This window comes from Mobula birostris, chromosome 19 (assembly GCF_030028105.1).
Source record: "Mobula birostris isolate sMobBir1 chromosome 19, sMobBir1.hap1, whole genome shotgun sequence".
NCBI lineage: Eukaryota > Metazoa > Chordata > Chondrichthyes > Myliobatiformes > Myliobatidae > Mobula > Mobula birostris.
Window position 1 is genome coordinate 40832928 of NC_092388.1, and position 23854 is coordinate 40856781.

The following is a 23854-nucleotide window of genomic DNA, read 5'->3' on the forward strand; positions in this document are numbered from 1 at the left end:
AACCTTTAAACTATGAAGCTGCCAAATCTACCAAATAACAAGTAAAAATACACAGCCTATATAAAGTAGAAATAATGTATGTACAGTGTAGTATCACTTACCAGAATTGGGAAAACAGCGCCGAGCACACTGATGATGGTGTGTGAGACTGAGTCGTCGCAGGCTGGGTGCTGCAGTGGCCCCCACAATCCGGGCCGCTGACCCGATATATTGCCGCGAAGAACGCAGCAGTAGCCGGGAGGCACACAGCACATCTTTAAGAAAAAAGCCGAAATAAACATGCTAATTAATAAAGCACTGCCCGGCACGTAAATGTTGGCGCAGATCAGAGGCGATTACCGATTGCATTGTCTTTGATCTGGGCCAACAATTACGTGCCAGGCGGCACCTAATTAATTAGCATGTTTATTTTGGCTTTTTTCTTAAAGATGTGCTGTGTGCCTCCCGGCTACTGTTGCATTCTCCACGAATCAGTACAGTATCTGTCTGGGGCCCGGGTGTTGGGGTGGTGGGACACGGGGGTGTCATCTCATCGTTGATCAGGGCAGGCAGCTCATCTTCTCCTAAGACTGCCCGCCTTGGTGTCAAAGGTTGAGGTTTGTCGTCTGCTGTGGCTGATGTGGAAGGCTTGCTTGACTGCTGAGCCTCATGCATTTTTCTATCACACAGTTCTTTGTAAGCACTCAAACCATCCTGCAAATATCCCCTAAATCTACGTACCCTTTCAAAATTAAAGTCATACTTCATCATTGCAATGAAAATCTCACGCAGTTGCTTCACTTTCTGCATTTGGTTTCGATTGTTATCCTTTCCTCTTCCAATTGCATCAGCTCTTCATCTATCAGAACTTGGTCATGGGATGCCAAAACCTCTTCAATATCATCTTCGTCAGCTTCCACAAGGAAAACTCAATTTGTCCTTGCTTCGTTCAACACGATCAAAATGCTTAATTATGGCTAGTTTTACGCTAAGTGTAACACCCTTATGAGCTCTTTCAGGCTTTTCCAACACCTTAGAACTCATCTTGCTAACGGCTGCTCAATGCAACGTGCTTAAGCAATGCCGTTCCGAATCCGGGGGAGAGCGGCTGCTCCGGGCGTGCGCTGCCTTTTATCGCGCGATTTTTTTATTGCACGTTGCCTTTCTTCGTAACAGTGAAAACACCTTCCAAAAGTGAAAACAGGGTACTAATGCAGGTCTTTCGTAACAGTGAGGTTTCATAAAGCAAACGTTCGAAAAGCGGGGGATACCTGTATTCCGAAACTTAAAAGTTGACTCAAATATAACAACTGAATGCCAATTGTCCAGTTCCATCATTGGTCAGCTACCAAAGAAATGTTTGAGACTTGTGACTAGGAATTGCAATTTTTGACAGGGATCAAAGTAAATAGTTTTGGCCTTCCCTATATTTAACGAAATTTTCTACTTGTCAAATCTCAGATGCTGGATAGTCTGACACTTCAGAGGCATAAAGAAAAAGTAAGTGCATTCAGAATAATAACATAATGAAGATTATTCAAAAATAACATTAGTCAGATTTTTATAGGACTGTGGTACTAAGTAATATGGAACCAAGGTGGGTAAATGAGATGCAGATCAATCATGACCTAATTGAATGGTTAGTCAGGTTTCAGCGACAGGAAAAAAAGCTATTCCTTTTCCTGTGTTAGGAAATTGCATTATGAGATCATTTGCAAACAGGATTAAAAAGCTAGCTGAAGAACAGAAATACCACTAAATACTTTATTAATAACACTTTTTCTGTGGTAAATTGCAATAAACTGTCACCACAAACAATGAAGACTGTTCACTCACAATCCCCATGCAATCTGCCAGAGGTTGAGCAGTTTTGTAAATAGGGAAAAATAGCAGTGTTCAGATATGCAAAGCTGATAGAGACCTATCCACACAGACTCAAGGCTGTAATTGCTGTCAAAGGTACATCTACTACTAAATACTGATTTGAAGAGTGTGAATACTTGTGCAATCAATTATTTTGTTTTATATTTGTAATCGTCATTATGAAATCATCGTTGAAAATAATGCTTTTTGTTATGTTTGTACTGACTGAAACAAATTTAATTCATTCATAATTGATTTAAATTACTTTGTAGATATCTGTTTTCACTTTGACACAAAAGAGTCATTTTCTGTTGATCAGTGTCAAAAAAGCCAAATTAAATCCACTGTGATTCAATGTTGTAAACAATAAAACATGAAAAATTCTAAAGGGGAGGGGTTGACTAGTTTTTATAGGCAATATATATATATGTAAAGTGATGAACGGTGTTTTGCATCAATTGTTCCTTTCCACACAGACTTTTATTTGCTTACCTCTTTTTATGTCATCAAGTTGTGGTTCAGGTGATGGATTGTCCTTTGAGGGAGATGTTTTTGGTCCAGTACATGGCTTATTTGGGGCTCTAAACTGCGATGAAGGCTGAGATCTTCTCACTGCCTGTGATTCCAATTGAGCCTGGATTTTACTGCTCCCTTCAGCTCTGTAAAAAAAAAATTAAAAATCAATCATATCACAACAGTAAAAAATACCTTTAGAATACTATCTCAAAAATATTAGAAGACAGGTCAGTCTAAGTTCTTGTATAAGATTTTAGCAGAAATTAGTAGAAGCACCTGTTTGTGTTTTTTTATTCCATCCAGAACTGAGAGCTTATACGAGATAAAATTCTCCTACTCCCTATTTACATTTACTCTTTTTCTTACATCATCTCTTGAAGACATTGACTCTGCTGAAAGCCAGAGGAAGGAAGAGGAGTTTAAGAGTTCTATGGGTGTCTCTATTCCCTAACTGCCTCTCATTTTGTCAAAATTTATGCACCCTGCATCAAAAGTCTACTTAGCTCTGGGGCTGGGGAATGTGGGGATAAATAAGACTGATAATAGCTTCAGCCAGCACTCACGTATTGCAGAAGTCTTAGGAACTGTGTAATCACAATTCAAGTGACCAGTCAGATAATAATAAAAAATACAATGTGGAAAACTTACTGCAATGCCAGAGTTAAAATTCAGTTCAACTGTTTTGACTTCAAAAAATCTTAAATGTTACATTAGCAAAAAAACTAACAACAATATAGTTTACAAAATTTCCTGAGTTTTCCCACACTAACCTGGCCTTAAAAAAAAATCAGTTTTCCTTTTAGTAGATGAGTACAGATCTTAGTTAGATTGAACTGGCTGGTAAATATTAACAGTTTTTCATTATCGTCTGATATCAGGTATGTAACCTGCTAGACAGCCAACATTTTCTTTACAAATACAGACTTATAGAAAACAAGTATTTTAATGAATTATTAGTTATATTTTGGGATGTAGCCATTCAGTACAGTGTGCTTCCAAGCTTCAAAAATGCAGAGAACAGAAGAACCTAAGAACATAGGAAATCGAAGCTGGATTAGGCCATTCAGAATAACAATCAGGTTTAGTATGTCGGGAAATTTGTTGTTGTGGTGAATTGAATTGACTTTATTACTTACATCCTTCATATACATGAGTAAAAATCTTTACATTACAACTCCATCTAAATGTGCAATGTGCAATTTATAACAAATAGTACGTACAACAGGACAGTCAATATAACATAGAAATACAATTGTATCAGCACGAATTAATCAGTCTGATGGCCTGGTGGAAGAAGCTATCCCAGGGCCTGTTGGTCCAATCCTGGCTTTTATGCTGCGGTACCATTTCCCGGATGGTAGCAGCTGGAATAGTTTGTGGTTGGGGTGACTCAGATTCCCAATGATCCTTCGGGCCCTTTTTACACACCTGTCTTTGCGAATGTCCTGAATAGTGGGAAGTTCACATCTATAGATGTGCTGGGCTGTCCACATCACTCTCTGCAGAGTCCTGCAATTGAGGGAAGTACAGTTCCCATACCAGGCAGTGATGCAGCCTGTCAGGATGCTCTCAATTGTGTCCCTGTAGAAAGGACTTGAGGGACCATACCAAACTTCTTCAACCCTCTGAGATAAAAGTGGCACTGTTGTGCCTTTTTCATCACACAGCTGGTATGTGCAGACAACACGAGATCCTTGGTGATGTGTATGCCAAGGAACTTAAAGCTGTTCACCCTCTCAACCCCAGATCCACTGATGTTAATAGAGGTTAGTCTGTCTTCATCCCTCCTGTAGTCCACAACCAACTCCTTTGTTTTTACGACACTGAGGGAGAGGTTGTTTTCTTGACAAGGTAATGACTTCTCTGTAGGCTGCCTCATTATTATTTAAGATTAGGTCAATCAGAGTAGTATCGTCAGCAAATTCAATTAGCAGATTGGAGCTGTGGGTGGCGACAGAGTCATGGGCATACAGAAAGTAAAGGAGGGGGCTAAGGACACAGCCCTGAGGGGCACCTGCATTGAGGGACAGAGGAGCAGAAGTGAGGGAGCCCACCCTTACCACCTGCTGGCCATCTGACAGGAAGTCCAGGATCCAGTTACACAAGACAGAGTGAAGGCTGACGTCTCTGAGCTTCTTGCCAAGCCTGGCGGAAATAATGGTGTTGAATGCTGAACTGTAGTCCAAGAACAGCATTCTCACATAAGCATCCTTCTTCTCCAGATGTGTAAGGACTGTGTGTAGAGCTGTGGCTATTGTGTCAAATGTCGATCGGTTGTGTCGGTAGGCGAATTGTAGGGGGTCCAGTGTGGTTGGTAACATGCTGCAGATGTAGTCCTTGACCAGCCTCGCAAAGCATTTGCTTATTATTGAAGTGTGTGCAACAGGACACCAGTCATTCAGACATGTTGCCTTGGTCTTTTTAGGTACTGGAACCATGGTGGAAGTTTTGAAGCAGGAAGGCACTCTACACTGGGAGAGGGAGAGATACACTGGGAGAGGTAGCAGTACATCGCAATACATAATAAAAAAACAGTAAATTACAGTATGTATTTATATATTTTTTTAAGTCAAATAACACGGAAAAAAAAAGTACTGAGGCACTGTTCATGGGTTCAATGTCCATTTAGAAATCTGATGGCAGAGGGAAGAAGTCGTTCCTGAATCATTGAGTGTATGCCTTCAGGCTCCTGTACATCCTCCCTGATGGTAGCATTGAGAAGAGGTAGTGTCCTGGGTGATGAGGTCCTTAATGATGGGTGCCACCTTTTTGAGGCATTGCTCCTTGAGAATATCATGGATGCTGGGGAAGCTAGCGTCCATGATGGAGCTAACTGAGTTTACAATCTTCTGCAGCTTACTTCAATCCTGTGCAGTACACCCCTCCCCACCCCACCCCCATACCAGACAGTGGTGCAGCCACGTAGAATGCTCTTCACAGAACACAAGTAGAAATTTGCAAGTATCTTCAGTGACACAGCAAATCTCCTCAAACTCCTAATGAATATAGCAGCTGTCATGCTATCTTGTAACTGCATCAATATGCTGAGCCCAGGATAGATCCTTAGAGATGCTGACACCCAGGAACTTGAAATTGCTCACTCTTTCCACTACTGATCTCTTAATAAAGACTGGTGTGTGTACCCTCATCTTACCCTTTCTGAAGACCCCAGTCAATTCTTTGGTCCTACTGACACTGAGTGCAAGGTTGTTGGTGCAGCACCACTCAACCAGCTCAGTACACCTTCTCACCACCATCTAAAATTTTGCCAACAATAGTTGTGTCATCAACAAATTTATAGATGGCATTTGAGCTGTGGGTGTATAGAGTAGAGCAGTGGGCTAAGCACACATCCAAGAGGTGCGAAAGAGTTGATTATCTGCAAGGTGGAAATGTTATTTCTGATCTGCACAGACTGTGGTCTTCCAGTGAGTTTGTCAAGGTTCCAGTTGCAGAGGAGGTACAGAGGCCCAGGTTTTGGAGCTTTTTGATCAGAACTGTAGGAACGATTGTGTTAAACACTGAGTTGTAGACAATGAACAGCACCCTGAAGTATTCGTATTACCCAGGTGATTCAAGGTCACGTGAAGAGCCAATGAGATCACGTTTTCTGTACATGTATTGTGGCATTAGGCAAATTGCAGTGGTTACAGGTCTCTGCTTATGTAGCAGTTGATTCTAACTACAACCAATCTCTCAAACCACTTCATCATGGTAGATGTAATTGGTACTGGATAATAGTCATTAAACCAGATCACCCTACTCTTCTTGGGTTCAGGTATGATTGTTGTTCTTTTGAAGCAGATGAGAACTTCCGACTATAACAGAGATTGAAAATGCCTTTGAACACACCTGCCAGTTGGTTGGCACAGATTTTCAGAGCCCTACCAGGTACACCACTAGGGCCTGTCGACTTGCAAAAGTTCACTCTCTTGAAAGACATTCTGACGTCAACCTCCAAGACAGAGATCACAGGGTCACTGGATGTTGCTGGGATCTTCATACACAGAGTCTTATTCTCCCTTTCAAAGTGGGCATAGAAGGCATTGAGTTCATCTGGGAGTGAAGCATCACTGTCATGCATGAAGTTAAGTTTCGCTTTGTAGGAAGTAATGGCCTGAAAACCCTGCCAGAGTTGACACATGTTCAATTCCACCTCTGACCTCAATCAGAATTATTCTTTGGCTCTTGCAGGTAGCTCTCCATAACTTGCACCTGGCCTTCTTGTATAGTCCTGAATCACCAGATTTAAATGCCACAGATCTAGCCCTCAGCAGACTGCGAATCTCCTGGTTCATCCATGGCTTTTGATTTGGGTATGTTCGGTATGTTCTTGTAGGCACATGCTCATCCACACAGGTCTTAATGAAGTCAGTGACAACTGTTGCATATTCAGCTACTCATGGGTCCACCGTTCATTATGATTTCAGATTTTTACTCCAGCACATACACATTTCTGTAATAATCCAATATCCTTGAATTCCTGGGTATCCAAATAAACATATTTATCCACGTCTTAAATATATTTCACGATTTCACAAGCCCGTGATAATAAATCTAATTCTGAATGTAAATCCGAAAGGTACAGAAAACCAACATTTATGCATAACTGTAGAGACGATGTGCAACAATTAATCAAACACAAAACTGAGTGTATAGTGACAGATTCAACTGAAGAAATAGCTTTGTGTTCTTACCTAGTCTTCTTCACCTGTATACTGCTACTGAGCTTTTCAAGCACAAACTCTCCAGTGTCATGGTTAATGATAAGTACACAATCCTTCTGATACGGCCTTTTATTACCTTTGAACACAGTCATTGGTGGAGTGGAGCCCTGGTGACCAAAAAGTATATTACTACAAATGTTAGAAAGAATGCTAAATAATACTATAGTAACCCTAAACATTTTATATGATTGTAACAAAGTCCCTGAAACATCTCCTTCATTACACAGGTGTGTTACATGAAAAAAGGCATATTCATAAGCTGAATCAACCAGTTCCGATTAAAAAGCCAAGAAATATAATTTATAAAAACAGACTATGACCATTTCAAAAGTAGACATTGATGCATATTTTTCAGACACTATTATAATGAAATATTAAATGAGCTTGTGCATTAGTGACTGTAAGAAATCTTTCAGTCATTAATGTAAAGCGGCAGTGCAGGTATGCAATTTCAAAAGCAAAACATTTATTACAATGATCTGAAATAGCACTTAATACCATAATGTTGGATTATTCAACAATGAAAATTCCAACCTTCTACCTCATTTCCTGCAGTTGTTATCCCCTTCCACCATTCTCTTCTGTCAACATTAAATTCCATTCATCTTCAATGTATAACACTTACAAAAATACTTTAATGTACTCATCTTTACCACTCTCCATATTGATAGATATTCCTTGTTTTCTTCATATCTTCCCCCTTTTCCCCTTAAAGATAGTTTTATTTCTAACTTTGCATTTCTAATGAAATGTCTTAAATCTACACTTTAACAGTCTCTGCAGATGCTGTCTAGCCTGCTAAGCTACTTCCACCAATTTTGTTTTCAATACAAAAAAAAATTATAAGTAGCCAGATTGAAATAAGCAGAACTGGCAAACATGATTAAAAATTCCTAAAGCAGTCATACATAAATATTGCTTTATTACCAATTCTATTATTTTCTCTTGCTGGTGATAGCCTGCGTGAGGTGTTGAGGCTCAAGAGACATTTTCACAGTTTTTTCATTGTGCTGTACTAAGCAAAAGTGAAACAACTTTCCCTGTTTCTACAAAAAAAGAAACATCTGTTCAGCCAGCAGGTTAGATGCTTTCAATACTATGTAACTGCTTCGGTAGTTTTCAAATAAAACTTCTCCTGTAGACCCCTTAACTTGGTCCATAGTACTCTGAGAATCAAGAAATTATACTGTATATATGATAATCTTGTTCTGTTTTGATTTTAAGAATTATACTGAATTCAAGTTTTTATGCTATTCCCATAGCAGAGTGAAATTAATGCAAATCCTCCATTGGTAATGAGGCAAGGCAGTCTTTTGAAAGTCAGTAAAGAGGCACAAAATTTGTTGCTTTGCAATCATTTTAATAAGTGTTGATAGAACAGAGGAAAGTTGAACAGATAGTAATATGGAACTACTAAGCAAAGAGAGAGTCAAAGGAACAAGGATAGCACCTAGCATAGAACAGCTATTTTTGCGATTTAAAAAATCCATTCAAATTTTTAGATAAGAGACAACCAATTAGAAAGTACTTACTCACTCAATGAAGAACAAAGACACTTCCAGAGCTTTCCATAAGTATACTTTGTATAGCCACTAGAGGCATATTAAACTTGCATATACATACAAGAAATACTTAAAATACAAGAAGATAATTAACTGTTAAACTGCAAGGAAAATAACAATTAAACACATATAATCTAGGAATTCAACAGCCAGATCCAATACTATCTGGAAGAGCAGCATGGCCCAAACCCATTCCACTCATTCTATCTGTTACTATTGCAACATAAAAGAGTACATTGGTTGGGGCATGCAATCTAAGCCAAATTGTAATGCAGGACATTTAGGATACATCTTCTGAATGAGGCATCTACCCTCACAGATGATATGTCCAAACAGCAGTGAAGTTCTCCCAGGTGGCCTAGCCAATGTAAATTCCTCAATGCAGTTACAAGCAAATTACCTAGCTTTTTATTTTTCTGTGCATAGACCACTGTTGTATATGCTATCTGAACAATTCTTAACTGTAATAGCAACAACGCTTGCTATTGACACTCACAGATGTTACAAAGGGTTGTAAGCGAGGGGTGGTTGGAAGGGGGTAACTCAGGGCTCCACCAACTTACAACAACAGATCCAGGGGAAGATGAGCAATACAGATAAATTAGACAATCTTACTATTGTGTTATTTAATGTTAGAAGATTAAACTCTCCCTACAAGCATTCAAAGGTTTTAGATTTCTTACGCAATAAGAAAATAGATATCGCGCTGTTACAGGAAACACATCTTAAACCTAATGACATTCCCAGGGTTCAAAACCACTTTTATAAACCCATTGTGGCATCAGCTGATGGTACTCGTACGAAAGGAGTTATGATATTAATGAGACGCAGTATTAATGTATCAATTGAAAGGACTGGCACCGACAATGAAGGATGTCTAGCTTATTGCTGTACATCTATTCAGGGTAAAAAAAAAAGTTGCATTCATTAGCTTATATACCCCAACTATATTCGGGGTTGAATTTTTTTTCCCTCAATTACCTCACAATTACTGAAGTTAAGTGACTACCAACTATATGTTGGTTCGGACATGAATGCTTTGGTAAACAATAACCTCGATAAATCTTCCTCAACTATATCAAGCTCTCAAGAACCTGCTTCCAAAGCACTTAACCTTTTTCTAACGGATTTAAATTTAACTGACATGTGGAGGGTGCATAATCCATCAGCTAAAGACTATACCTTCTTCTCCACAAGAACTTTCTCTCAGCTAGGTTACATTCTTATATCCTCCGGTTTGCTGCCTTTGGTACACTCAATAGAATTTTTGCCCGGACATCTATATGATGACAACCTTATTTTTAATTTATGGCAAAGTTAAAAATAAGGCTACTAGGTGGAGGTTCAACTCCACCCTTCTAAGTAATGAATTTCTAACACAACTGAGAATAAAACTGACGGAATTTATAAATTTAAATAAAAATAGTGTCTCAGATGTGACAGTGATTTGGGCCTCCATCAAGGGTTTCTTACGAAATAAGAACATAGAATAATACAGCATAGTACAGGCCCTTCGGCCCACAATGTTGTACCGACCCTCAAACCCTGCCTCCCATATAAGCCCCCAACTTAAATTCCTCCATAGGCCTGTCTAGTAGTCTCGTAAACTTCACTAGTGTATCTCCCTCCACCACTGACTCAGGCAGTGCATTCCACGCACCAACCACTCTCTGAGTAAAAAACCTTCCTCTAATATCCCCCTTGAACTTCCCACCCCTTACCTTAACACCATATGGTTCAGTTCCCACCTACATAAAAGCTGGCTTCAAAAGATTTCCACCCTAGAAAAACAATGTAAGGTTTTGGAGAATGATCTCAAAAGGAGATACACCATAACAACAAAAAAAAAGCTCAAAACAAGCAGAATTAAATAATTTATTAAGAAGCAGGGCAGAATATATGATCCACATAACCAAACGTAATTATTATGCAGAAGGCAGTAGACCAAGCAATCTTTTGGCACTAACGCTCAAACAGGAAGCTACAAGGTCTATACCAGCGATTAGATGTGCTAAACGTGCAGTAGTATCTTCAACAGAGGAAATAAATGAGACATTCAAGAATTACTTCAAAGAACTGTATACAAGTGGCTCAGTTCCTTCTGAGAATGACTTCACAGATTTTTTTAGTGGATTAGACCTCCCTACGTTGTCATTAGAGGACACCAAAACTCTAGACTCTCCTATTACACTGGATGAGCTACTTAAAGCAGTCAAAGCCACAAATAAGGGCCGTACGCCAGGTATAGATGGCATACCTGTGGAACTTTAGCTAGCACTTTGAGATATTCTTGTTTGTCTCCTGGAATACTAGTGGTCTTAACCATCCTATTAAAAGGAAAAAAGTTTTTAAAATGTTCCGGAGACTTAAAGCACAAATTTTATTTTTACAAGAGACCCATGTGCGGAGGGGGGACAGACTACGTTTTTTTAAATTCTGGAAGGATAAACAGTTTCATTCGAACTCTAACACTAAGATTCGAGGCATCTCTATTTTTATAGACTCCTCAGTTACTTTTATACAACATGATATTATCTCTGATCCGAATGGTAGATTTCTACTGGTTAGTGGTTTACTATTTAATAAAAAGGTAGTTTTGGTTAATGTTTATGCTCCCAATATGGACTGTCCGGAATTTTATAAATCATTATTCAATCAGTTCCCGAATTTGAATGAGTTTTCATTGATCTGGGGCGGAGATCTTAATACCTGTTTATCTCCAGCTTTGGACCGTTCGGCTCCTCTACGGACCTTACCTAATAAATCTGCAACTTTGATTAATTCATTCCTCTCTGATTGTGGGTCGACGGACATTTGGCGTTTTTTGCATCCTCAGGAAAAAGATTTTTCTTTTTTTTCCACATGTTCACCATTCCTATTCAAGAATTGATTATTTCTTTATTGACTCTCGTCTTATTTCTTCAGTGATTAAATGTGATTATGACTCTACAACCATTTCGGATCATGCTCCACTTATACTTAAGCTTTCTATTAAAATTCAGGCCAATACACAAAATAATAGACAATGGCATTTTAATTGGCTGTTGCTTCAGGACTCGGATTTTGTTAACTTTATGAATGAACAGATTGATTTTTTTTTACAATCAACTATACAGAGGATATTTCTGTGAACATTCTTTGGGATACTTTTAAAGCTTATATTCGTGGTCAGATTATCTCGTATTCTGCTGCTTTGAGGAAGAAGCTGAAGCAGGAGGAGTTGGTAATTGTGGACAAGATTAAGGAAATTGGTAAGAAATATGTTATAGCTCCCTCTGAGGAGTTATATAAACAAAGAACTGAACTTCAAATGGAACACAGTTTATTACTTTCGTCCTCGATTGTAAACCAATTAAAGAAAACAAGAAGTGAATTTTATGTACACAGTGACAAAATTGGCAAACTGTTGGCTAACCAATTGAAATCTAATTATACTAAGTCTCAAATTAATCAGATTTATAACCAAAATGATCAACTGAGATATTCTTGGACCAGTATGGTTAGAAACATTAAATTATGCTATTGGAAATGGCGCTTTCCATAGAGACCTAAACACAGCTCTGATCACAGTTATACCCAAGCCCGGTAAGGACCCCTTGGAGTGTGCCAATTACCGTCCAATCTCCTTGATAAATGCCGACCTCAAGATATTTTCCGAAGTTTTAACCAGTAGACTTGAGACAGTAGTTGCAAAAATAATTACCCAGATCAAACGGGCTTTATCAGGGGACGTCTCGCATCTTATAATATTCACTGGCTCTTACACATACTGAGTGCAACACATAAAATCCTGCTTGCCTGTGACCTGCTATTTCTAGATGCTGAAAAAATGTTCAATCACCTTGAATGGTCATGTCTTTGGAGAGTTCTAAAAGAATTTAAGTTCGACAATAAACTTATCAATATGATTCAAACACTGTATGCTAATCCTTCAGCCCAGGTATGTGTGGGAGGAGGTTTCTCAGAGTTATTTGACATAGGACGGGGCACATGACAAGGGGACCCTTTGTCTCCTTTAATTTTTACTATATCTGTTGAACCACTTGCACATTTAATTAGAAACTCTACTCAGATCTCCACTATTACAATAGGTAGAAAATCACATTCGATATCACTTTACCCGGACGACACGCTAGTTTATATTGCAGATGTTCAACAAACTCTCCTCTATGTTTTAAAAACACTGGAACAATTTGGATTTCTTTCAGGATACAAAGTTAATTTGTCAAAATCAGCACTGATGCTGATTAATACAGATAAAAGTAAGGTGCCTCTCCCTCCCCAGATTAAGGTTACAAATGAGGTCCTCTACTTGGGTATTAAAGTTAATACTTCCCTATCGTCTGTGGTTAAAACAAATTATTCTTTAATTTTGAAAAAAATAGAATATATTAATAGATGGAGACACCTGCCAGCATCAGTCCCTGCCCGTATATCAGTCATTAAAATGAACATCTTACCCTGCATTAATTTTATCAGCTCAATGATTCCACTTGCGCCTCCAGCAGGATATTGGCAAAAACTGGACTCCTTACTGTGATGCTATGTTTGGAATGGTAAACGACCCAATATAAAGTGGTCAGCTCTACAATTGAAAAAGTCGGATGGGGGATTGGCATGCCCAAATTTTAAATTGTATCACTGGGCATTTGTATTAAAAAGTCTTAGCTATTGGATGGAGGAAGATAAAGTTTCGTCATGGAAAAATATAGAACAAGAACTAATAACACCAATAAGGTTGAAGGACTTTCTCCTTATAGGTATGTCTACCAAAAAATGTGATTTGTATTACGGTCCAATTTTAACCCATAAGCTACAAGTGTTTAGAGCAGCAGAAAAATTCCTAAACTTTAAAAGCGTATGGTGCAAACCTTCTCCATTATGGAACAATAATCGTTTTCTATCTGGGGAGAAACCATTCACTAACAGAACTTGGGAGGATAAAGGTATTACTGCTCTTCAAGATATTAATGGGGCAAGTACTATCCTTAGCTTTCAAGAACTGTTATCTTTATATAATATTGATAAACACCCTCTTCTACTTTAGAGTAAGATCAGCTTGTAAAGCCTACAGGGTTCCCTGGGGGTCAGATTTAAAGGACCATCCCATTTTAAGTGTGATACCTAGTGCTCCAGGACAGACAGTGTCATATATCTATGATAAATTAAACTCCCAGAAATATATCCCCACATTAGGAATGAAAGCCTGGGATAGGAACATATCTGAATTAGACTGAATCTGAACAAGACTTAGACTGGGATGTGATTTGGGATAATGCTGCCAGTGCTTCGAAAAACCCAATCATAGGTATACACACTCGAAATTTTGTCATAGAGCATATTTAACACCAAGAATTAGACATCAAATGGGACTGGTTCCTGACCCATATTGCTCATTTTGCCCCCATGGAACCATTGACTGTTTTATACATGTTGTATGGAAATGTCCAGGGATTCTTGGCTTGTGGGGGAAGGTTATCAGTACTCTTACAGAACTAATGGAGGTACAATTATCAATAGACCCCGCTGTACATCTTCTAAATGATGAGTCCCACCTTTCCCTTACAGAAAAAACACACAAAGTCTGGCTGGCAGGCCTGACTGCAGCTAAGAAGATTGTAGTCCAGCGTTGGAAACCTCCCCATGATATCTCAAGTACTCACTGGCTTTGGAGCTTTTTTGGACATTTCTTACCTGGAACTATCATCAGCAAGAGTAAATGATGCATGACCAAACACAATCTTAATGTAGACAGATTTGATATCTAACTTAAAAGATCTTCTGTTAAAATAGGAATGCTCTATCTGTGTATGCACCACTATTCAGTTGGTTGGTGGAGAGGAAAGGGATGGGGGGGGGAGAGGGGGGTGGGGATGAGGATGAGGGGTGGAGGGGGGATGGCGAAGATTGGAGGTGGCTGGGTTAAACAGTCAAAATTTAATTGGCAACTAGTTGTATTGAATGTAATTTGTTGGTGTTGTAATAAAAAAAAATTAGTGATTAAAAAAATTTAATTGGCTTCAAAATGCTCTGCCATATCTCCAGACTCAAGAAAGCCATATCTCCAGACTCAAGAAAAACACCACATTAACGATAAATGCTATTTTCCTTTCCACAACCACTTTTAGAGATCATTTTCATCGGAAAATATTATCTAGTTCCTTCCCGGCGTATACGAGGAACAAGCTCTTCTCGGGCTTCCAGCCAGGTACAGATATCAATTATAATTGACGTTTCGATGACAAACTCTGCCTCTTCTTCAGGGATGATGCCAGGGTACGTCTAGACTGGTGGTATTTATACCCCCGTAGTCCGTCCCTCCTTATTAGTTAGTCCTCATCCAATCAGGTTTCTGCACTCCCTCCTTGTTTACAATCGAATTCCAGTTCTCACTTCGAGCGAGACCTTCCTCCTGCGGTCAAGGTTTGATAAGGGTACCATTGACCTTTTTGAACATACCCTTACATCAACGTACTTCCTCTATAAGGGGAACTGCTACGAACAAAAGGACAGAGTGGCCATTGGATCACCCTTGTCACTGGCTATTGCTAATTTCTACATGGAGGACTTTGAGGAAAGGGCTCTGAGTTCATCGCCCTTACATCCCAAATTCTTCTTTAAATACGTCAATGACACCTTCATAGTGTGGCCTCATGGACTCCAGGCACTCCAACTGCTCCGCTACCATCTGAACAATATACATCCAAACATTCTATTCATGACAGAGATGGAGAAGAATGGTTGCCTCCTGTTCCTGGACATTCTAATATGACAAAAATCGGATGGTAGCCTTGGACATGGGGTCTATTGGAAACCCACTCACACAGGCTTATACCTCAACAGTAACAGCCACCATCACCCCTCCCGACGTAGAATGGTTCTTTCTACTTTAACCATGCACAAACTTTCTTTCTTTTCCAATCTTTTTATTAATTTTCAAAATTATAAACATAGCAACAATATTAATGAACAGAGATTGGGATTACATTATTAATAATTGACATTGCAAATATAACATTGGTAATAATACAGCTGTATTAAATTTCCCAAACTCTAAATATAATTACACATGGTAGAGGGATAAATGAGAAAAAATCTAAAAAAAACCCAAATTAGAAAAGAAAAAAAAGACATTAATTAAACTAAGCAATATTAACCCTAACTAAATAAAACGAAAAACAAAACTATAGAAAAAAAAAGAGGCAGGCTAACATAGTACATTGGATAGAATCATTAAAGTCATTAACTCCACTCCTCTATCCGTGTATTTTAGGTTTAAAAAAAAGGATTCGGAAAGGTCAAACTACATCATATGGAAATATTGCATAAATGGTCTCCATGTTTCTTCAAATTTAACTGAAGGTTCGGAGGTGCCACTTCTAATTTTTTCTAAATTTTAACAAGATATACAGTCAGCTCTCCTTATCCGCAAGGGATTGGTTCTGGGACCCCTCGCGGATACCAAAAGACGCGGATGCTCAAGTCCCCTATTCAACCTCTCTAAATGCGATGGACCTTAGGACCCAGCAGAACCCCGGACCTTATTTAACCTGTCTTAGTGCAGTGGACATTAGGACCCAGCAGCAGAGCTCTGAATCCGCAGTGTTTCTGTTCACAAAAATAATCACCATCACGATTTAAAATAAAGTGGAAATAATAAAGCAATCGGAAAGAGGTGAAATGCCATCGGTCATTGGAAAAGCATTAGGCTACAGTCAGTCAACGATCAGAACAATTTTAAAGGATAAAGTGAGAAAAGCCCTGCCCCGATGAAAGCTACAATTATTACTAAGCAACGCAGTGGTTTAATTATTGGGTTTTGGGTTTTTGATCCTCCACATCAACCCGGCACAGATGAGAGCATGCTCGGTAGCGCTCTGTCACTGGATTGCACTCGGGAATTTCCGTTCCTGAGCCTGGCACTGAAACATACGTTTCTTAAGTGTTTTATAGGCATAGAAAGGAAAAATATTTACTATATACTAAGACAAACATTTGACTAACTGACGATAAATAATACCTGATGTACCTGTTCCGACTTACTTAGTAAGAGAACTTACTGTTTTTCTTTCGATCCCGATCCACGATAACCTACGCACATCCTCCCGTATACTTCAAAGCATCTGTAGATTACTTATAATACCTAATACAATGTAAACGCTACATAAAATAGTTGCTATACTGCATTGTTTAGGGAATAATGACAAGAAAAAAAACGTCTGTACATGTTCGAACAACAAGTGCTGGAAGAGCACTTCCAGGTTTTCTCGATTCGCGGTTGGTTGAATTCGCGTATGTGGAACTTGCGGATAAGAAGGGCCGACAGTAGTTTGAGAAAACCATTGAAATGTAGTGGGGGATTGACCTCTTTCCAGTTCAATAAGTTAAATTTTCTAGCCATTAATATTAAAAAAAGCAATCCTCCAACAGGAAGAGATAAGTAACTATCTTCCATCATTGGTAACCCAAAAATTGCAGTAACAGGGTGTGGTTGTAAATTAATACACAAAAAAAGTAGAAATAATATCAAAGATATCTTTCCAATATTTACGCAAGAAAGGGCAAGACCAAAACATAAGAGTCAAGGAAGCAACTTCAGAATGGCATCTATCACAAATTGGGCTTATATGTGAATAGAAACAAGCTAATTTGTCTTTAGACATCTGTGCCCTATGCACCACTTTACATTGTATCAATGTATGTTTAGCACACAAAGGGGACATGTTAACTAATTGAAAAATTTTTTCCCATTTTTCTATAGGTAAAATAAATTGGTTCAAGCCAAAAAATTTTACAAAATTGAAACCATATTCGTATTGTATGTTTAATTATTGGATTAACCATTTGTTTATTTAATTTAGAAATAACAAATGGTAGAGAAGTCCCTAAAGTGGAAGGCAAAGAAAACCCTTGTACAGATTTACATTCCAGGTTTACCTATTGTGGGCATAAAGTTAATATCCAAATCTTGTGTCCAAAGTATTAAATATCAGATATTAATTGCCCAATAGTAAAATCTAAAATTCAGTAAAGCCAAACCACCATCCTTTTTAGACTTCTATAAATTTTTTATTTACTTAATCTAGGAGTTTTGTTCTGCCATATATATTAAGAGATTTTAGAACCTAAAGTATCAAAGAAGGATTTAGAAATAAAAATTGGTAATGCTTGAAACAAGTATAATAGTTTTGGTAGGAGAATCATCTTAATAGCGTTAATTCGGCCAAGCATTGATAGAAAGCATGGGGACCATTTAATAAACATTTGATTAATTTGATCAATTAATGGTAAAAAAAAAAATTATGCTTAAATAAATCCTTACATTTCTTAGTAATTTTAACACCCAGGTAAGTAAGATAATCATTAACCAGTCTGAATGGTGAACATCTATAAATTGGAACCTGCATATTTAAAGGGAAGAGTCCACTCTTATTAAGGTTCAATTTATAGCCCAAAAAATTACTAAACTTATCAAGCAGGATAGTAGTGCCGGAATAGATTTTTCGGGGTTAGAAATATATAAGTAATAAATCATCAGTGTATGATGACTTAGATAACTTATCTAAGTTATCAGATGATGATCAGATAACTTATGTGTTTCATCCCCACGGGTGATACCAAATATATTAGTTGATTCATGAATAGCAATATCAAATAGCAATGGACTAACAGGACAACCTGGTGCCGCAAAGCAACTGAAAAAAAGGGAGATCTTTGATTGTTGGTAAATACCGACGCCAAAGGGGTAAGGTATATTAATTTAATCCAAGATACAAATGTCGGACTAAAACTAAATTTTTCAAGCACACTAAACAAATATGTCCATTCATCTCTGCCAAACGCTTTCTCAGCATCTAGTGAAATGACACTAGAAAAGTTATTAAGTGTGAGAACCAGTTCTGCCAATCAGAGGAGCGTAGTGGTGGTGGGGAGCTGGTGAGGTCTATTATCCAGGAAGCAGCGGAGGGCTTTGAGGCCTTCTTGATGGGGAGTGGAGGTGTATAAGGATTGGACATCCATAGTAAAAATGTAGCGGTTGGGACCGGGAAACTGGAAGTTATTGAACAGGTGGAGGGCATGGGATGTATCCCGGATGTAGGTGGGGAGGGACTGAACTATGGGTGACAAAATGGAGTCCAAGTAGGCAGAATTCTCACACTTAATACTTTCTTTTTTGGCTCTTCGCACTTTCTTCAGACTAAAGGTGTAGCTATGGGAACTGGCATGGGACCCAGCTACGCCTGCCTCTTCGTTGGTTATGTGGAACAGTCTGTACTCCAAACCTATTCTGGTACTGCTCCCCAACTTTTCCTTCGGTACATCGACGACTACATTGGTGCTGCTTCCTGCACCCATGCTGAGCTCATCAATTTCATCGACTTTACCTCAAACCTCCACCCAGCCCTCAAATTCACTTACTCTATCTCGGACACTTCTCTCCCCTTTCTCGATGTCTCGGTCTCCATCTCTGGAGACAGACTGTCCACTGACATCTTCTACAAGCCCACTGACTCTCATACCTACCTCGACTATACCTCTTCCCACCCTGCCACATGCAAAAATGCCATTCCCTATTCCCAGTTCCTCCATCTCCCCCGCATCTGCTCCCAGGATGAGGCTTTCCGTTCCAGGACATCTCAAATGTCGTCTTTCTTTAAGGATCGTGGTTTCCCTTCTACCGTCATCAATGATGCCCTCACCCGCATCTCCTCCATTTCCCGCACTTCGGCCCTCATCCCATCCTCCTGCAACCACAACAGGGACAGAGTTCCCCTTGCCCTTACCTACCACACCACCAGCCTCCGGATAAAGCACATTATCCTCCGCAACTTATGCCACCTTCCCAACAGGACCCCACCACTAAGCACATCTTTCCCTCTCTACCCCTCTCCGCTTTCCGCAGGGATCGGTCCCTCCATGACTCCCTTATCCACACGTCCATCCCCACTGATCTCCCACCCGGCACTTATCCCTGTAAGCGTAAGTGCTAACCTGTCCCTACACCTCATCTCTTGCAACCATTCAGGGCCCCAAACAGTCCTTCCAGGTGAGACAACACTTCACTTGTGAGTCTGTTGGGGTCATCTGTTGCATCTGGTGCTCCCAGTGCGGCCTCCTCTACATTGGTGAAACCCGACGCAGATTGGGGGACCGCTTCGTCGAGCACCTCCACTCTGTTCGCCACAACAGACAGGATCTCTCAGTAGCCACCCACTTCAACTCTGCTTCCCATTCCCATTCAGATATGTCCATACATGGCCTCCTCTACTGCCATGATGAGGCTAAACTCAGGTTGGAGGAGCAACACCTCATATACCGTCTAGGTAGTCTCCAGCCCCTTGGTATGAACATAGAATCCTCCAACTTCCGGTAATTCCCTCCCCCTCCCTTCCTCTATCCCTATTTCACTCTACCCCCTCCCCCAGCTCCCTCATGGTTCCGCCTCCTTCCTCTACCACCCATTGTTTTCAGGGCTATGACGTCAATGCTTCCCCTCCCCAACCCCTTTGTCTTTCAAATTACTGGTCTATCAACTGACGCTAGAAGCATTCTTCAAATCCTTCCCCATCTTTCATTCTTCAGTCCTGACGAAGGGTTCCGGCCCGAAACGTCAACTCGTTTCTGACTGATGCTGCCCAACCTGCCGATTATTTTGTGTTTACAGTCAGTTTGGGTTACCTGGAGAAATTGGTGATAGTAGAACACTACATTCACAAAGGCCATAGGATTGACTTCAATAGCACAAAACTACTATGCCACTCTAATGCCTTTTGGGATTGTCTGGTAAAGGAAGCCATTGAAATAAAACGAAGACGAAGGTTTCGTTCCAAGTAAGAAGTGGAATTTAATTGTAAGCAAGGTGGGACAAGCAGAAACCTGATTGGATAAGGACCAACCAATCAGGAGGGATGGACTACGGGGTATAAATACCATCGGTCTAGACATACCTAGGCATCACCCCTGAAGAAGATGGCAGAGCTGTCATCAAAACCTCGGTTATAATTGATACCTATACCCGGCTGGAAGCCTGAGAGGAGTTTATTCATCATAATCATTTTAAATATTTTTGTAACCCAGCTCTTTAACATGGCTACAAAGGTAACTCCATGCCCATATCAGTGCTGCCAGGTCATTTGTCCATTGTCAGAAACTATACAATCGAATATCATCCAAACTGGAGAACTTAATTGACTTCTAAAACTACCATTTCACTGTGTCCCTGCTTAGTGACTAGATAAGTTGCAAACCATTCATGCACTGTATCCACATAGCTCCAATTCCTTCAATATTGTCTGCTCCTATATTTGCATCCTCCCCCCAACGCACCACTGCTGAGAAAGTGATAATCTCACCCACTTAGATACTTAGTAGATTTTATTCTTCACAATTCCAAACTCTGCAGAAGTCTGGCATCCACACATTGCCCAACAAAGTCATTCTTTGCCATTTCTGTCACTGGTGTCTGTGTTGACTTCTCATTGTTTAAAAACCATCTCCTTAACATGGTTTTGCTCATTATTTCTATGTCCCTACTACTACAGTTTCTTTTTAAAATACAGTTGCACTTACTTGACACTTGCAACAGAAAAATATCCTAAAGTCCATCACAGCTAATCTTAAGGAAGGTGTTTGAAGGTTCGGTTACAATTGAATTACCAGAATCTTAAATGAAAAAAAGATGGATCAATACAGGAATACCACAAGTCCAAAATATTTTCCTCACCTTTCCAAATTTCTTTTTTAATTCTTGGTAGGCATCTCCTCATGACATTTGAGAACTATCACTGAGGAGCTTATTTCTCCCAAACATCCTGACTCAAACCAACCCTAATGGAAGCTATATTACAGACATAGCAGGAGGTTGTGAATTAAGTAATGAAAAAAAAAAGTTCTTTGAATTTAGATATAGAGGTTTTGCAGAAAATGGCACACATGGAAAAGAAACAACTTGGTTTCACAAATTGAAAACCAGGAACAAAAATAGGTCATTTAACTCCTTAAAATTATTATATAATTTAATAAGGTGGTGGTTCATCTGTCACTTAATTCTACTACCTGGCTTCACTACATTTGCTAAAATACTTTGTTATATATAAACACAAATTCATCAAACTCGTATTTAAAATTAATAAGCAATTTAGTATGCATTGCATTCATAAAAGATCACTCAAATCATTGAATGCCCTTTGCACATAGAAGTATTTGAGAAAAAGATTGCAATTACTCTTTAAAGTTTTGGTTTTATCTTTTAAAAGAAAGATTGCAAACTTACCGGGATGTGTGGCAAAGTTATGGTAACTTGGTCACCTTTTCCAACTTGTAGCTCACCCTCACAAGAGGTGTCAATGGATGCTGGTTTAAAATCATCTGAAAGCAAGCAGATAGACAGATTAATTGACAAAATAGAAAATTCTGTCCCTTGATTTGCAGCAGATTGTTTTCCTTATTTGTATGCTTTTTATTCTTGAGAAAGATTGATAAGGAAACATGCCCCAACTTAATTGCACTTCTGTTTAAGAGCCTACAGAAGTTATTGCAATGTGTGCAAGACAATATAATACTGAATGAAAGTCTAAATTAGTGCCTTTAGGTATCCTTACAGCAGGCCATTTGAACTAATGAATCCACTTCATGTCACGAGAGTTGTTAAGGATATGGATTTTTGTAAATAAACTGTCAATATCTCAGAGGATTAATCCTGACCCAACACATTGATGCAATTACAAAGAAGGCACACCAGTAGCAATACTTCATTAAGAGTTTGAGGAGGTTTGATACGTCAGCAAATTCCGATAGATGTATAGAGGACAGTATTTCAATTGACTGCATTACAGTCTGGTATGGAGACTCCAATGCACAGGATTGAAAGAAGGTGCAGAGGGTTGCAGGCTCAGCCAGCTAATCATGGCTACAACCCTCCCCACCATCGAGGACACCTTTAAATGGCAATGCCCATCACCATCTAGGACATGCCTTCTTCTCACTAATACCATTGGGGAGAAGATACAGGAGCCTGAAGACTCTCACTCAATATTTTAAGAACAGCTTCCTCCCCCAGCAGATTTCTGAATGGTCCATGAACTCAACATCACTATTTCTCTTTTGAACTTTGTTTCATTGTAACTTAATTTTAAATGCCACGCAACAATACGTCAGTGGTGACAAGCCTGATTCAGATTCTGCTTTTGGATAGATAAAATTACAAGCACAGTCAATACTTATTTCTTTTTTCAAAGATGTTGCCTGACTTGCAGGCTATTCTTAATTCTTGCATTACTATCATTGCTCACTCACAGAAACCTCTGTTGAATACTCAGGCAGGAGGAAATGCTTGCATGTGAACATAAATAATTGCACTGAGGGAAAACTAAAAATACAAGGAAATAAGTTCTTAAATAGTATCATTACCATTCGATGGTATGTCCCTTTCAAATATTTATCACACCAGTGCATGTCCAGTATTCCGGAAAAAACATTAAATCAAAAGCCCTTGCTTTCTAATAAAGATGCAATATACACACACATACACATATACCGTCTAAACTGAAATTGCAGAAAACTGCAGATACTGGAAATCTCAAGTAAAGCAGAACATGTCGGAAACACTCAGCAGGCCTGGCAGCATTTGCGGAGGGAGAATCGTTTACTGGTCCACAGAACAGATAAGGTGTGCAATCTGTTTCCGTCGGCACACCGGGCCCGCCCGGTTGCGCTCGGACTGGTCGGGGGCGAGGTTTGGCAGCAGGATGGGCAGAGTGGCGCTTCCACCCAGAACAACCGCTAGCCCCGCTGCGGCCTCCCCGGCTTCGGTTCGGCCTGAACACGGGGATTCTCGCCATGCAAGCCGAACACCATGGTGGCCCAAGCCTGCCGAGTGTCCCGCTGCTGTTTAAGATTCCCAGCGTGTGCAGGCTGCAGATGTCCAGACCGCCGCCTCCCCACTCACAGCGGATGGTGTGGAACGAGCTTTTAGGCCGTTTCTCGAAGCTCTCGCCCAATTTCAGCACATGTTCCTCCTTGCCCAGCGCCGGCTGTGCGGTGCCATTCATTGCCGAACTGCTCACTCATCAACCGCCTGGCTTCGATTTGGAAAGGCCGGCGGGGTTGGGGGGGGGGAACGGCGACCACCGGCAACGGGCCGAAGTCGTGGCCGTTAAACTCTAAACGTAAACATGCCCAGCTCGCGGGCCGCACTCGCCACGCATG

General features: G+C 39.7%; 1 protein-coding gene across 2 annotated transcripts in view; it reads right to left on the bottom strand.

Moving 5' to 3' along the window:
• Window positions 1–23850, bottom strand: part of eaf1 (ELL associated factor 1) — a 28313-nt gene extending 4463 nt beyond the window's left edge. For both annotated transcript variants that reach the window (XM_072283491.1, XM_072283490.1), the window contains exons 1-4: window positions 23595–23850; window positions 21921–22015; window positions 7056–7192; window positions 2335–2501 (exon numbers count right to left, since the gene is read on the bottom strand). In XM_072283491.1, coding sequence (XP_072139592.1) covers window positions 2335–2501; window positions 7056–7192; window positions 21921–22015; window positions 23595–23697 — 502 coding nt within the window. In that variant the 5' untranslated portion in view covers window positions 23698–23850. The remainder of the gene's footprint in view (window positions 1–2334; window positions 2502–7055; window positions 7193–21920; window positions 22016–23594) is intronic.
• Between the last annotated feature and the right edge of the window lie 4 nt (window positions 23851–23854).